This window comes from Pezoporus wallicus, unplaced genomic scaffold (assembly GCF_028554395.1).
Source record: "Pezoporus wallicus isolate ANWC-B61680 ecotype Strahan unplaced genomic scaffold, APGP_CSIRO_Pwel_v1 contig_7842, whole genome shotgun sequence".
Taxonomy (NCBI): Eukaryota; Metazoa; Chordata; class Aves; order Psittaciformes; family Psittacidae; genus Pezoporus; species Pezoporus wallicus.
Window position 1 is genome coordinate 313,809 of NW_026638766.1, and position 15,907 is coordinate 329,715.

General features: G+C 49.6%; 1 protein-coding gene and 1 long non-coding RNA gene across 2 annotated transcripts in view; both read left to right on the top strand.

Annotated features, from left to right (window-relative positions):
* The first annotated feature begins 1,731 nt into the window (after positions 1–1,731).
* PPP2R2B (protein phosphatase 2 regulatory subunit Bbeta) overlaps positions 1,732–15,907 on the top strand; it is a 60,006-nt gene continuing 45,830 nt past the window's right edge. Inside the window, exons 1-2 of the mRNA XM_057412396.1 lie at positions 1,732–1,866; positions 2,014–2,091. Coding sequence (XP_057268379.1) covers positions 1,857–1,866; positions 2,014–2,091 — 88 coding nt within the window. The 5' untranslated portion in view covers positions 1,732–1,856. The remainder of the gene's footprint in view (positions 1,867–2,013; positions 2,092–15,907) is intronic.
* LOC130600799 (uncharacterized) lies at positions 4,476–6,193 on the top strand. Its single transcript, XR_008972528.1, has 2 exons — positions 4,476–4,616; positions 5,060–6,193. It is a non-coding gene; the product is annotated as an uncharacterized LOC130600799 (long non-coding RNA).

The following is a 15,907-nucleotide window of genomic DNA, read 5'->3' on the forward strand; positions in this document are numbered from 1 at the left end:
TCTCTATAACATACAAAGTACCAGCTCTCCATGTTACCCATTTGTCTTTTGCTGACATGCTCACTGAACACAAACCAGTATTTCATAGATGGAATGTATTTCATTAGCCTGAGCTTTGCCAGCAGCAGCTGTTGGAGGGTTCTGTGCTAACAGTAAAACTCACCATGCTTTTCTGGCTGGCTGCAGGACTAAAAGGTGACAGCTCTAAAGGCTTCAGTTTTCCCCAAATATTAGCACAAGGCTCCTTTTGTTATCCCCACATCTCTTCATTCTCCTCAACCTACTATCAACTTGTTCTGACCTCTGGAGTAGTGGACTAGAAAGAACACTGAAGAGCAAGCTTGAGACACAGGTTTCTGATTCCCCTTCAATAAGAAGATCCCCCTTGCACAACAGTCTCTATCCTGTGCTGGTAACTGCAATTTTAAACTGGCACTATGAGGTATCGATACTTATGCAAAATCAGCTGCAAAATCCATGCAAAGAACAGGGTGTATCAGCTTCTATCAACCTCATCTGTCTTCCAGCTCAGTTATCTCTACATATTATTGCACTCACAGCTACAAATGCACTGAAGACATCTTCAGAGCCATATCTGGAGTGGGAAGGGGAGAAATAAGGAGCAATAAGAGAAATAAAAGGTATATGGAGGCTGCTCCCTCTCCCCAGGTCTCTTCTCAAAGAGCACACAGAATTTAACCCTGTTTTATAGTCCCACAGGCCTTGAACTCAGCCAAGGATATGTTCAAGCTTCCCTGGGCAACCTGTGCCAGTGCCTCACCACCCTCACAGGGAAGAACTTCCTCCTTATATGATTATATTACTTTTAATACATATGGTACGTATTGACTTGTATTAATACACAAAAGCTTATAATGATTTAAATAAAACCAGGCAGAAATCTCACAAAGACATTTGGGTAGGCCATGATACAGTCCAGTTAACTCAGTTGTATCTCCAGCTATCCATTACCTCCCAGTCCCATGTTTTCGTTTTCTTCACAGGGAAGTAACAAGTTTGAGTCTCCCATGGCACAACCCCCTCACTGAGTCCCATGTCACATTTGCTGACTGTGTAACAAATTTTCTGTGCCATGTTCCACCTGGGTGCGACTGGGGTAAGCTGACATCTCCTGTCCTCACAGCCCCACTGTGCTGCTTTCTTCAGGTGTGGAAATTGCTTTTAGTTAAAAGGTGTGTTAGGATAGAAGGAAGCAAGTTGTCCTTTGAGGTGCTGGGGGGGTTTGTGCTGCAGTGAAAACTGTATTATAGAAAGCGAAATTCTGCTGAGCTGTCAAGAAAATGAGGAGCAGCAGTAGATAAAATCCTGATTTCTCTCAGAGAGGCTTAACACAGAGTATTGGTACAGCAGCAAGCACAGCTGAGAGCCACAGCTTAATAGTTGGGTTTACAATAGAAATGCCCATAGCATTCTTTTAAAGCAACTACCATGCATGTCTCATTCCAGATGAAATTTGATTACAATATTAGGATGTCCTGTAAAGAGGCTTCATTCTGCCTGGGTTCATTGCCAAGGAGTTCCCACTACACCATGACTGGAAGAAATATTGTTGTGGTATTAGGAGTAGCTCCCTTTTTCAGTTTCCCTCTTTCTCTAACAGTGCTGGGAATGAAGGGAGCATTAGTATTCTGGTGAAGGGAGGCTGTGACAAAGGCTGTGACTAAGAGGCCTCCTGACTCCTCTGTGGTGTTGCCAGTGATGTAGAGGGGACGGGCTCCAATTGCACCGGTTTTGAATTAGCCCTGCCATGGAACAGAGAAAACAGAGGCGTGATTCACAGCACAGGCACGATGCCTCCAGCTCTGCAGGGCTAGCTTTGCACTTCGTGTGGAAGAATGGTACCAGGTGAGCAAACATGTACCTTCATGCAGGGATCGCAGACATTTGTGTGCCAGTTTGTATGCGTGTGTGTGTGTGTTCATTTTAAAAAGGACAAACTATATCCCAGTGTGACCATGTCTTATCTCCTTTCTGCATGTGTTTCCCTGGCAGGACTTGGAAACTTCATGCAGGACGTGCTGTGGTGCTTTAGTCAAGTAAAAGGAACTATAGATATTGGGGTGGCAGAAGGTAAGTCTGTTTTTCCTTTTGTTGCTGCAATCAGCAGGGACTCAATCATGATGTACGTTTTGCCCAGTCAGTGTGCGGGGGGGGGGGGGGGGGGGGGGTCGCATGTTGGTGAGAACTGCTGGCAAAGTTACACTCCTCCTGTTCTGCCTTCATTATGTGCTTCTGTGTTTGAAAGAGATGGGTCTCTAAAATGAGCTAGATTAAGCATTATGGCTTAATCACATCTACAGTCTTTGAAATAGATTTCCTTTTGGTTTTCAGCTATTTACAGAATTTTTCAGGGAATTATGAGACAGCTTCTCCCATTATGACATCTATGACTGGAATCAGTTGGATTCTGTTTCTGGGTAACTTAAGTGTATCTTGGTGCTTGTCCTTCTATCTGGAGTTAAAATAAATTGCAGAGCATACAATTCTACAGACAAGAATCTGTATGGGATGGACTGATGTGGGCAGTTGTGGGATTTGGGAGCACAAAGACATCCCCTTCCATGCTCAGTAGCTTTCAGGGTGGTTTGTGCTCCTCACTCACTTAGGCACTTCTTCCTCTGCAAGTGCATCTGTTTGGCATTTAGCCAAGATGTGGACTGCAAAATCACGGACAATTGAAAAGAACTAAAAGCATTCAGTTTTCCTGACTTTAAATTCATGCATTCAACTTCTTTGTAAGATTGTTCTGGTTTGAAAGTCTTACCAGGCATTTTCCTACATTTTCTTATTCTCATTTCACATTTTTGTCTTCCTTTCTCTTATTGTATTGCCCATTAATACATTAGCTCTTTTCCCTTTCCATTTCATATTTTATTCCCATTTCTTTATCCTTCAAGGATAACTGAAGCCTTGATCCCATCCCTCTTCTCTTAACCCTCCCAGTAGAGGCAATAGTTTTACATTTTGTACAGTGGGTGTGGTAAAACCCTGGCACAAGTTGCCCAGAGGGGTGGTGGATGCACATCCCTGGGGAAGGAGCAGGTTGGGCTGTGCGTGGTGGGTGATTGTGTCGGTGGCACAGCAGCGGTGCTGGAGGTTCCATCCCTGTGTACCACGGTGTGCGCTGCCCTGTTCTCACAGTACACACCTGCGCGGGCAGAGAGTAAACTGGATGCAGAGAAAGGGGAGGTTGTGACTTCAGAGACAGATGCTCATATTTCCAGACAGTGTATTAAATAATCTCATTGTTAAGTCATACACGAACACATAAAGTGACTTGCCATGAAAATTGCTTTATGAAAAACTGTCTCTTGTTTCCTGGCATGGACCTGAGATACCCAATAGCACTTATCTTCCTCATTCACTCTGTGTGTTGCAGAGTGAGCTGTCACCTCTAGGCAGAACAACTTTGCATAGCTCGCAGCTTAGACCTGGTTGGTTTTCCACATCCAGAGAAGGCATTCTGAGTAAAGAGAAAGATACTGCAGTGAAACAGAACGTCTCTCTGCTGGCACAGGTGCTCTGCATTTCTTTAAGGGGTATAAATGCAGTCGTGCTGCCACCTGCTAAAGGCAGTACGAATAGAAAGACTGTAGCTAGACGATGAGACCCAACAACAAAACCACCCGGGGTTCCACATGAGGCAACAGCGGCAGGCAAGAGCCGTGAGTGGCTTGGTCCTAGGTCCAAAACTTATCTGTAATTAAGGAGCCCGACAACAAAGGGGTGAGTGTTAGCAGGGCGTTGTTTCCCTCCCACTTGCCCCCTTGAGGCTGTGCTTTTTTGCTATCCTGTGCCCCTCAGCAGGCCGTGACAGACCGCGGAGTGTGCTCAGATGCAAGAGGTTTCCGCCTCGAAAAACACTGACCCGCGTCAGTGCTGCCGGCTCAGATGGGTGCTGAGGGGCCCGAGTCCGGAGCACTGCCTCGAAGGGGCCGTGCCATAGCAGAAAGTGTTTTCCCGTCGCGGTTGGATGTGCGTGTCGTGGCGCAGGCGTCCCCGTCCCCGTGGTTTACTCTGTTCCCCGGCCGGGCCCTTGGATCCGGCGCCCAGTTGAGGAGCAGCGGCCCCCGCGGGTCCCGCGGTGCCGGAGCTGTGGGGCGCGCTCGGGGAGGAAAGCGGCTTTACCGCGGGCCCGGCCCTCCTGTCCTCGGGGCATCTCCCTCCCGCTGCCGCCCCCCGCGCCTCACAGCGGCCGAGCCCCCGGTGCTGGGGGGCGCGGTGCGGGGTGCGCGCGAGCAGGACGGGCTGAGTCAGCGCTACCGGCCGCACCTCTGCCGATGCGGCGGGGCCGGCCGGGCCGGAGCGCTCGGCTCAGCCGCCGGGCCGGGTGCGTGGGGTCCGCCCGGGCGGCTCTCCGCAGAGGGTCCCCGCAGTGTAGGCTGCCCGGGCCTCGGGGGTCCGCATGGGCTGAGCAGCGGCTGCGTTCCTGCCCTGCAGGGTTTCTCTGGCGGTTTGCGCGCTCCTCGGTCTCTGTATGGGCTTGTTTCCTCCTTCCCCGCTCGCGGTTCGGAAGATGAAATGCTTCTCCCGGTACATGCCGTACCTCTTCCGGCCGCCCGGCGCCGTCCTCTCCTCCAGCTGCCACTCGGAAGGTACGGGCAGCGCGCAGAGGGACCGGCGGTAACGGGCCGCTGGTCGGGGTGGGGGGCGAGGGGGCTGCGCTGCGGGGAGCGGCTCCGTTATGTCCGGAGAGTGCCCCAGGGGTCGCTGCCGGCCCCGCGCAAGGGGCGAGCAGGAGGACGGGGAGGTTCCGGTTGTGGTGCTGCGCGTTTGTCGGGTGTAAATGTGGCCTTCGGTTCATCTGCCTGCTCCCGATAAAATGAAACCGTCGTGTGCAGCGCTGCCTGCTTTTGGTTCCCGGCGCCTTTTCCCTCCTTCCGTCAAGCCTTTTCCCAGGTCTTGGCAAAAAGAGCTCTGCGGTATTTGGGAAAACCCAAGTGTTCTCAGCAGCGTTTGAACTCTATCCTCTGTATAGGAAGTCGGAGAACCGGGTCTGTGTTGGCTGAGGTTCCTTCCCTTCAGGGCACTTCTCCAGCAGGAAGGGCTCCGTTCTGGTGCACAGCGCCCGGCGGTGCCTGCGTGTTTGCTGTCAGTCAGCTTTGTGAATCATCTGCAGCCGTGCAACCAGCTACGTGAGATCAAAATTTCATATCGCTGCTCCTCCCCTACATGGAACCACAGCAATATTCCTTGTGCCCTACCCAGAGCTAGCTAATGAAGGAAACCCTTTCCTGACACGCAGCTTTCTACAGACATGTTCATGTGGTCTGTGTCTGTGCATGGATGGATCTGCCAGCCGCACCCATAAGCCACGGGAAGATCCATCTGGATGCAGCAGGGATGTGTGCTGTGGCTGGTTTGGGGAGGACTGGCTCTAGTCTCTGCCCACAGTGTGTCTGTAGTGAAGAGAAACTCCATGGGGAGCACCTACCATGACTCCTGATGCCGTGACCTGGAATGTCCTAAGGCTGAAGATGTGGAGTGGGAGGGGTCAGGCTGGAGGGACTGGGCAGAGGATGATGTTTGAGGCTAAATTATTACATCTCCTGTGGCTGCTGTTTTAGTCCAAGCAGACAGTATGGAGGTTTTGGTTTAATTTTATTTTCCCCGAAGTTCTAAGTAGATAAAATTAACCGAGTCAATAACTTGTCCTAACTCTGGAATTCTTCCTTTGAAAATTTCTCTTAAAGGATACTCAGCTAGGTAACCTTCAGGGGAAAAAGCCTTTGAATTAAGACAAGAATCCTCTTTCCTGCAGATGAGGAAGCAAGCACAAAGATAGGAAGCGAGTTCTCTCAGGTCATACGATTGCCAGACTTTGAGTCATGCATACATTTTTCATCCAGAATTCGAACAGAAATGTATTTTTGTGCCATTTTCTGGGCGGGGTTTGAAACGTCCCCTGTTCTGCAGGTTTCATGGGTGATGAGTGATCATTATATCCTCCCCTTAAAACCTGCTGTTGTTCTTAGGAGATCTTTAACTGCATTGTTAATTTGATAGGACAACAACTTGAAATCATTTTCAGTAACTTCTAGATTTTTCTGGCTGTTTGAGCAGCCGCCCTGGGAGCTGCATGAGCGCAGAGCAGCTGCAGTGCTGGGCAGACGACACAGGATGGAAGGCACGTTAATAAATAGATCTTAAATAATCATTGGTGTAAATATTATGCGTTTGAAGATGAATGTGTCTTTCAAGGCCTGTGAAGAACGGCCAGCACCCATGCCCGGGGGCTCTGCCTGAGCTGCAGCTGCAGCAAAAGCACAGGGCAGTGCCTGTTGGTGAGGATGGGCACCAGCCCGTAGTGCAGCTCCACTTTGCCCTGGTACAGAAAGCCTTTGTCCCCATCCCCATCATCCCAGAGAGAGGGCAGAGCCTGCTGAGTTATCCTGAGGGCATGCCAGGGCGACCCGTGGCTGTCAGACCCGTCCCAGTGTGGTGCCCACGGCTGTGGCTGTGCTGGACACGAGTCTGCGGGGAGCTGGGTGAGCAGCAGCGAGCTCTGCTCCACTTCCAGCAGCTGTGAGCTTCACTGAGGTCCTGAATTGCCCTGGAGTAAACCCACATAAATTAAATTTGAAGCAGCTTTAATACTACAGAATGGTATGTGCATTAGAGGTACAGCAAGATTGTGTAACTATGCAAATATGGCTTGGTGTAACAGTCTATAATTATGTGAAGAGAGGCCATTAGTTTAGGGCTGATGGAGGAGAGCACTGAGTTAAGATTGAGCTCTCTGCAATAATTGCGTTTCCTGATTTAGCTGTTCTTTAATTTCTCTGTCTGAATGCTACACCAGCCCTTGCCTTTTAGAGAACATCAGGCTTGCTCTCATCTCAGTTCTTACATTAATCAGGACTTGCATCTCATGCAGGAATCCAGCTGCCTGGTCTGTCCTTTCCATGACAGTAAACTTTGTGTGCCATGGAGAAACGGACTGTTGCTCAGGGGGAAAAGAGGTGAATTCCCTATCCAAAATGTTAGGCATGATGGATCACGGTATGTGACGCTATTTCTCCTCCCAGGGAACTTACGGCTTTGTTTCTGTTACCTCCATTTCCCTTCATTTGTGGAGGAGGCATACTGCAGAGCCCTGCCCAGCTGTTCCAGCTGGTGCATACAGAGATCTCTTCTTACAGTTGCACTCTTCCAGTGTATTTCTTTGGCCCCAGAACACAGGTCCTCGGTTTCTGTCTGGACGGTGATGCTCTGGGGGCGCGCTCACGGGGGAAGACGCGAAGGAGCCGCTATGACAGATGCGACTTTTCCGTTGGAGCTCAGCTTGCAGTCTCCCAGCCCCGGGAGGGGTCACGCTGCGACCTTTGGGCCGCTCGCAGCGCAGGCACTTGGGACACCAGCGGCCGCGCTCCTCGGCTTCTCCCTGCATTCGGGATGCCGGCGGCAGCGCACCGGAGCCGGGAGTGCTGCGGAGCGGGGCGCTCGCGGCTCGGCGGGGCCCATCTCGAGTCGTTTCTGAAAAGGAGAATGGGAAACGGGCCCGCGCCTCCTCCGGCCGCGCCGGTGCCAGTCCCGGCAGAGCCCCTCGGGCCAGGCTGGAGTCGCGCCTGCCCCGCTCGGTGCCGGTGTGAGGGTCCGGCGGCGGCCTTACCGGTGCAGGGGTCCTCCCGCCGCCCTCTGAGCCCCGCGGGAGGTGGCAGCGGCCGCTCCGGCTCCTCCTCTCGCCGCCTCATTCGCGGGACACCGACACCGTCACCACCCGGCCCCGAGGGGAACGGGACTGGGGAACGGCCATGGCAGCTGGAGCGGCTTCCTTGTAGTGACAGGCCAAGGGGAATGGCTTTAACCTGCCAGAGAGGAGATGGAGATGAGCTCTTAGGCAGAAGCTCTTCCCTGTGAGGGTGCTGAGGCGCTGGCACAGGGTGCCCAGAGAAGCTGTGGCTGCCCCATCCCTGGCAATGCTCAAGGCCAGGTTGGACACAGGGGCTTGGAGCAAGCTGCTCTAGTGGAAGGGGTCCCTGCCCGTGGCAGGGGTTGGAGCTGGAGGAGCTTTAAGGTCCCTTCAACCCAAACCAGTTTGTGAGTCTAATTCTCCACTAACAAACTGATGAGGTGTTTTCATCAAAAATACTTTCAAGTGTGACAGTTTCATCCTATCACTGGAGTAGTTTGACCACGGTTTCTGTTCAGGGCTGCTGCTCCTGGTCCTGCTGACCAGCCACCTCCAATCTAGTTCCTGGGCTGCCTGGGGCCAGGGCTTCCCACTGTTCTGCACATCAAACCACCCCAGCAATAGGAAGAGCTGAGTTAAGCTCACACATCTAAGGCTCTAGAGATATTTCCGTTATGTGACTATTTCATCCACTGCGGATGGGTTCAGCTGTAGCCTCACAGTGTTCCTGTGTCATCTATATTTAGTTAGTGCTTAAATCAGCACAAAGGTACCTTCTGTCATCCCTCCCTCTCTGAAGAGACCCGATTGCAGTTCAGGGTTGTGCAGATAGAAACACTTTGGAGCAGGGGGGTGGGATGCAGCTGCTGGGCTGAGTTTCCGAGCAGGGTGCCTGCAGTGGGCTTGAGGTGGGGTTAGTTCAGGCACTGTGGGGAAAGCAGGTGGTGAGTGGTGAGCCCGGCCAGGGTGGCCTCCCCGTGAGAGAAATCAGGGAAATCGTCCCTACCACACACAGCTTTGCCCATGTGCCGGTAGGATTGCCAGATCCGCTTCCCCAGCACCAAGGGCTGTGTGCGGCACAGACCACAGGCACAGCTCAGGGACTGTGACCAGGCCTCGAGGTGGTTCAGCTGCTGTCCTGGGCCAGCAGACCTGATGGTGAATGCCCAGTGATCACCTCTCAGTTCTTGTGTGCTCACTGAGCCCACACTGGGATGTCGCAGGTGGGCAGGGTGCACAAAGGGCCACCAGTCTATGTGTAGAGACAGGGAAAGCATTCCCAAAAGCGATAGTCTGAGGTTTAGCATTTGTCTCCTCTGCAGGCAGCTTTGCTAAAGCAAGGTCACCAAAAGCATCTCACAAATCCCTTCGATGTCATGATAGTGTGGTGAAGCTGTGCAGGTGTAATTGCTGTACATGAGGCCCCATTCTTGCCAGGAAAGCCTTGGATGCACCGGTGACTGTGTGACAACAACTCAACCAACCATGTGTGATACTGTACTCTGAATAATTTTCTAATGTGGATTATAAAAGAAAGACAGGCTGTCGTAGGCTGATCTTGCTATATTTGGGAAATAAATGCACTATCAGCTTTGTAAAGCCATATGGTGGATTTATTCACGATCAGCAGTTCCTTTCAAATGCAAGTTTATGGCAGTCAGTAATACATTTTCCCGCATACAGCTCAGCACTCTTTTTTTCCTTTTTCCTTTTCCAGCATGTGATCAGAGGGCTGGGGCTGGAGCTATGGGCAGCACATCTTCAGCAGTAGAATTAATCACACACATTAGTGAGTTCTTACAAACCCCTGTGGACTTCATCACCAGTTTTCATCCCTGCGTATTTCCACAGTGCTGCTTTTTCCCCTGTGCAGTGTTGCACGACAGTGCAACTTTCCTCTGGAAATGGGGCTCGTGAGGCCCCTGTAGCCATTAGACCCAATCATCTCTATGACTTCTGGCACTTGCTCCCACTCACCAGCCTGGGCTGTGGGCTGGAGTGTCCTGCTGGGGCCTTGCTAGCTGTGCAAGGCGCAATGTGCTCAGCAACTTGTCCTTGCAGCCCTCAGTCCTGGCCTTTGTATTCCCTTGGGACTGTTGCTGCATGCCAGGGTTTCTCTGGATACACCGTGGCTGATCTTGGCCACAAATCTTTCCCTTGTCCCTATTCCAGCTGCTCTGCCTACCTGGATAATGACACGCTTAGAGCTAAATAGTTTTGGGAAGGCCTTTTAAACAGTAAGTAACAAATCTGTGCAGCATCCTTATAAAGGACAAGAGCAGCAGGTTGGCCTGCTGTCCAGCACAGATACCACAGCGAATGTTTTCTGCCACTCACACAGGAGAGCTGCCAAGAGATGCTTGTTTTCAGGAGAGATGCAGGACTACAGTGCCAAGTCCTGTGCGCAAGCGGGTCCAGACCTGAGGACTCCTGGTGCGGAGCAAAGAGCGAGGCTTCACCCTGCGTGGAGTAAGTGGGGCCTGCCTGGACCCACAGCGTGTCCCTGGGGGCTTCCTGTGCCTTCCCCTTTCTCCTCTCACCACGGAGGTGAACAGCACTCTGTCTTCTGGGGTGCTGTGCCCTCAGCGTGAGCACACACAACTGCATGGCAAACACACTGCCTGCAGATGAGTCCATTTGCAGTCCTGCTCGGGCTGCCCTCAAATCTGTCTTCCCCTTTTTGTGCTGGCTTTGTGATTTTTGAAGGGGACGCTGTCCTTGAGAGGAAAGGCATTGCAGGTTTGCTGTGCTTGGCATCACTCTCCGTGTTGTCTAAACTTAAAAGCCATAAAAATCACACTGATGAAATTTCATGTGTGCACGACCAGGAAGACCATGGGAGAGTTTCTGATAGAATGTCATGGCCGTATTTTTCTGACACAGAGTATGTGAGGGCAGGAGTGAGGGGAACTTTGCTGTTATACCCTTGATACTTTGTTCCCATAAATTTGGGTCGCAGGAAAGCAGAGAACTGGAATGTTTTTGCCATAGTCTGTTGGCAAAAATTACACATGACGGTGCATGGATGGATCTAAAATAGGCTCTGCAGTCAGCAGGACTGTGCCTGACTATGGTCAGCTGTGGCAAGGTGGAGTGGAGGGGCTGAGAGAGGTGAGGTGTGGGGATTGCTTTGGACACGCTGGCGAGGTCTGAGAGCTGTGGTGCAAGTGGCTGCGGTGGTCTGGGGGCAGCGGGTGTGCAGTCCCTGTCCCAGGACACCCTTGCAGCGGTGGGGGTCTGTATCGCGGCAGGCAGAGGGTGAGTTGCCAATGTGTGAATTCAGGGTAATGGTGCACCACTGCCCGAATCCCTTTTTAATTAGCACTAGTACTTGTTTTGGGTGGGTAATTGTTGTAAGGCTGCACGCAAGCTGGCATCCAGCTGAGCACGTGTATTGCCTAAAGAGTAGGTGGTCAGAGTTTCCTGCCTTGGTGCTATGTTGGGCGTCCTGAGCACAGGCTGATGGGCTGATGATGTTCATGCTAATGAATCAATTACTCTCATGTGTGATGGTTCTTCCTTTAAATGTTCAGAAACCATTCAAAAACATGACAGGAGTAAAATCAGTTTTGTTTGTTAAATTGGATTAAAGTACCTGGATTCCCATGTGGACGGGGGCAATAGGTTTCACTGTTACTTTGGATGTTGTCCGGTCTCATCTTGCTGGGGATAGTTGTCTGGTTTAGAAAGTAATTTTTTGTAAAGGACAGTAAAATCTGAACGATCACGTAATCACACTGCAATGTGTATGTTCATACAGAATGTCGTGCTGACCTCCTTGCTCATATTAATACTATGCATGATTCAGGAGGAGGCTTTAGGAAGGGCAGGTACAGGAGGGAGCCTGTGTTCGTGTACCCGTGTGTGAGACCGGGCTGCTGCTTGATTCGTGGTTTGGTCTGGCCGCTTAGATTCCTTCCCTCAGGCAGTTTATAATCTGTTTAACATAACACAGTCATTTGTCTTGTTTGCTCTCTACTTAACAGATGGATTTGTGGATTTCGTAATTACTGGATGAACGTTAATCAGACGTGATATCTTTTATTAATTAGCAGTTTTGCAGGTTTGTTTCTCCAAATGACACGAGGTAGAGGATATGTAAATACTCCTGACACACAAATGTTAGTTTTACAACATTAGCGTTTTGAGAAGCTGTGCAAACTTTGAAGGCTCCCCACGGTGTCACATGCGGGTGTTCTCTCTTACGCTGCTGGATGACATTTGAGGACAAGCAGAATGGTTTGTATATAGTGACAATCCCAGCACCAACTTTTACAGTTTTGCCGTTAAACTCACTCTGCTGGCACTACAGGATGTGGACTGCCCTGGTTTAGTTTATGCCATGGTTTTATTACTTTTTGATGTAGCCCATGTTCAAATTAAATGAAGGCAGTGGATTAATTGCAGTTTAGGATATACAATTCAAAGTGACCTAGATGTGTTGGTGTCTCATACTGGCATACATCCTTTCAAAGAAAATCCTCCTCTGGGGCGATACAAGATTTTGCATGTTTAATGCTACTTTAACAGAAATAAATGCCAAATAGTCATTCTCACAAAGAGTGTCTCATCCCAGGATACTGGGGGAAGCATCTGAGTGCTCAGTATAAATCCATTACATGACAAACTGCTTTTTTCTATGCTCAGGCTGATCCTAGCTTCTCCTTTCACAGTTTCTTGACCATGCAGCTGGTGGCTAAAGGGTTTGCAGACTATTGCTTTGGTTGTATTATTATTACTACTATTGAAGTGTGCAATTGTCACCTTCGCTCTGTGGAATTGTTTCTGCCTTTGGCTTGACAAGTGAAATACTTCAAGCGGCGGGGGGGAGATACACAAGGATCGGTTTTTGGAAGCCAGCTTACCCCATACACACCAGCAGCATCCAGAGCGATGTGCAGAGCCCGGCCTGTGAACATCACCTTTTGTAGATGATGGCTGATGAGAAGCCTTTTGATGGCTGATGAGAAGCAGGTAACCTTCAGTATAATTCACAGTATCTGTTCCACTTCAGTTCACGTGTTCCCCTCCTGTATGGTGACCTCATCTAACATAAAGCATTTTGGGAGATGTACCCCTCTATGCAATAGTGGAATTAAATGGTGATTTTCCTCACCAACTGAAAATAAACCAGGGAAATCTTAGAAACAAAATACTGTCTTTATTTTTCCATTCTGTGCTCACTAGATCTAGTTAGTCAGCCTTAGACTTCCTATAATGGTCGTCTCATGAACAATGTTCCTGTGTCATCTTGCATCCTCTTTATCCCTTGTTATTGCATTTCGCTGTAGCACTTTGGGACAAGGAACCAGTATTGATGTATCACACAATGCTGTGTACACTGGTTCTGTGCTCTTATATATATAGTCCCCAGGAGAGCTGCACTGGTGTTCCACTGGCTTTCAGACCTGGATACCCAACCAACGCCCCTCACTTCCCACTGTCGTGCCTTCCCACTGTCAGGTGCACTGGAGTTTGTTACTCCAGTTAAAAGCCAAACCCACAAGAACAGACAAAGCCCCAGCACCGGCAGAAGAACTCACCTGCAGCACTGCTCAGAGTAGCTGATTTCAAGCAAGAACTTAGCATAGACTGTGCTCAGCTGGTTCAGATGCACCGATGCTGTAACGTGGCCTTAATCTTCAGAAATGGCAAATCCTATTTACTGTGTAAGTATTTAAGCTAATTAGACCTCTGATGTGGGGAACATGTGATAAACTCTTCACACTTTATCCTGTAAAGGACGTTGAAGTCTTGGACCTGCCTGAAACATTCTGTTCCATTTTGGGGTGTCATATGTGCTCAGCACTGTGAATAGCAATAGCATAATTTGGTGATAGTATAAAGACACTGAGTATGTTATGGCTAGATCATTTGTAGAGCAAAGGAAGAAGTAATTTATACAAAGTTCTTCCTGGAAGCACCATGTTTACGTTGCAGGGACACAGTTGTGGTATGTGTGCATTATAGGAGTGATGCCTGTTGCTCTACTGTTCAGTTCTGGCTAGCACTGGGGTGAGGATCCCATGGTTACAGTGTGCCCACAGAGAGCAGGATGCCCTGCTGTTTTGGCTAAGAAGAGAATGAGTGAGAGGCACTGGCAATGGGCACTGGATGCGGCTGCTTGAAAAAAAGGGCAAAAGCAGTAAATAGGTGAAGGGAGGCTGGTTTCAGACCCTGGCATAAAATGCTTAGTAGGGAAAGAGTAAAAATGGAAAAGGGCCTGCTAAAATGCCACATAAGCTGGTTAGTCTAATTGGAGATAGGAGAGAAAGCACTTAGCAGCTCATCCCCGAGCCGGGCTGGTTATGTGGCAGTGCTGGTTACAGAAGTGCTGTTAAACATGTACTGCTTGTACTGGTACCTGCGCAGTGTGGGGCAGGGGTCAGGCACGTCAATTTATCATGCGACCTTTGGGAGGCAGAAGCTTTCTACTTTGTATTCAATGAACTGAGTCTTCCCTTTTCTGCCCCAAGGTCTTGACCCTTGTTCTCCGTGACTCATGAAGGAGAAGGTTGCAGTTCACCCTCTGCGTGTGACCTGACTCCCCGCCATTCTTGATCTTGGTTTAATCCAGTAAATCATTGGTCTTCCTGAAGTCAAGCTAATTAAGGTTCATATGATCAGGACTTCATCCCAGATATGGGTTACAGCTTCCCCAGCTTGCTTATGTGACTTATAGTGGAAAATGTGAGAAACAAACTGACTTAGTGTAGCGAAATCACTCAGGTCTCTTGGCGTGGCACAGGAGGAACACTGCATCGCGCGTCCCTTGATGGCTGGATTGGAATGGTCTTTGTTGCCCAGCATGAGCCCTTGCTCTTCCCGAGCCTTCCCCAGGCTCCCTAGGCTGTAAACAGGCAGCATCGGTCTCCCTGGGTGCTCAGCTACATGATGGGGATAATATTTATTCGCCTGCTGTGAAGCACTTGGGTGTCTATGGTCCTCTGGAAAGGAAGGTCCCTGACCTGGTGTCTGTGTCCCTCATCCTGGACTGAACCACCCACGTGATGGACCAGGCACTGCTTTGACAAGGCTCCAGGGGTGTCGGGCAGCACAGCCCAGCCCTGGGCAGAAAACTGCTTTCCCACACAAGAAAACAGCAGTGTGGAGTCAGCTGTGTTTCAGAGTGACAGTGGCCTTCCAAAAGCCAATACTGGTCTGAGGGACTGCATCACTTGATGAAATAATGATTGGCATGAATTCTAACTAGTTTAGAATTAGTTTACGCATGCATTAAAGTGCACTGTCGAGAAAGATGACTCTTCTCTCTCAAAGGTATGCAGTTAACTGTTTATCTCACTGTGATCTCTTCTGGGCACAGTTAGTGCCTCTTCCCAGGGTCCTTGCTCCCCTGTGTCACCCTGTCCCCTGGGGTGGGGCAGAGGAGCTGTGCCCAGGGCTGCTCTACACAGACTGGCCTCAGGCATCATCCAGTACTGCCCTGCCCATCAGTCAATCAACAGGAATAGTTCACAGAAGTTTAGAAGAAATGTTGTTATCTAACAGCATATTTAACAGTTAAAAAAATCAGGCTGTGTTTGAACCCAGTCCAGTCATTAGGAAAATAGATTTAGTGCCTTAGATGTGAAGGTAAAACAAATGAGGTGAAGGAAGTTTTGTGCTGAGCATGAAATCAGAGGCTTGATTCAATTATTCTTAACACACTGCTGAGGTCCCACAGAAACCTGTGCATGGGAGCTCTTAAACCTAGTCTAATTGAAGCAAAAATCAGTGAAGTGGAAAGTGTCCTGGCTCTTCAAGGGATGTCAAGGTATATAACATGGGAGAGGGGCGGGGGTTTGGAAAGCAGTGACAGCTACAAGCTGACCTCTGGCGAATTTAATCTGCAAATGGATTCCCGCTTAGGACAGCTAATGCTTTTAGTTACTGTAAAGGCTCATTCCTGGATTCTAAAAAGCTGAGAATAAATGGATTTCATGATGCAGCTCCTATGCATGTTGCATAACAAATGGGTGGCTTGTGGATGTATTTAAATGATACAGTGCACTGGAAAACTTTGCAGGACTTATGAATAGTAATTTTAATTCATACACAATGGGGAGAGTAATTTTTTCTAGTTAATATGGGAGAAAGGACTTGGCATTTGTTAAAATGGAAATACACTGAAGACGGAGCCTGCTGAAATGAAAGGGAGGAGGTTGCTGGTTTGTGTTTGTTTCCTAAACCATATTCACGAGCATTGCAGGGGCTTGTTACTCAGCTGGGCAGTGACTTGACTGAGATTTGCCC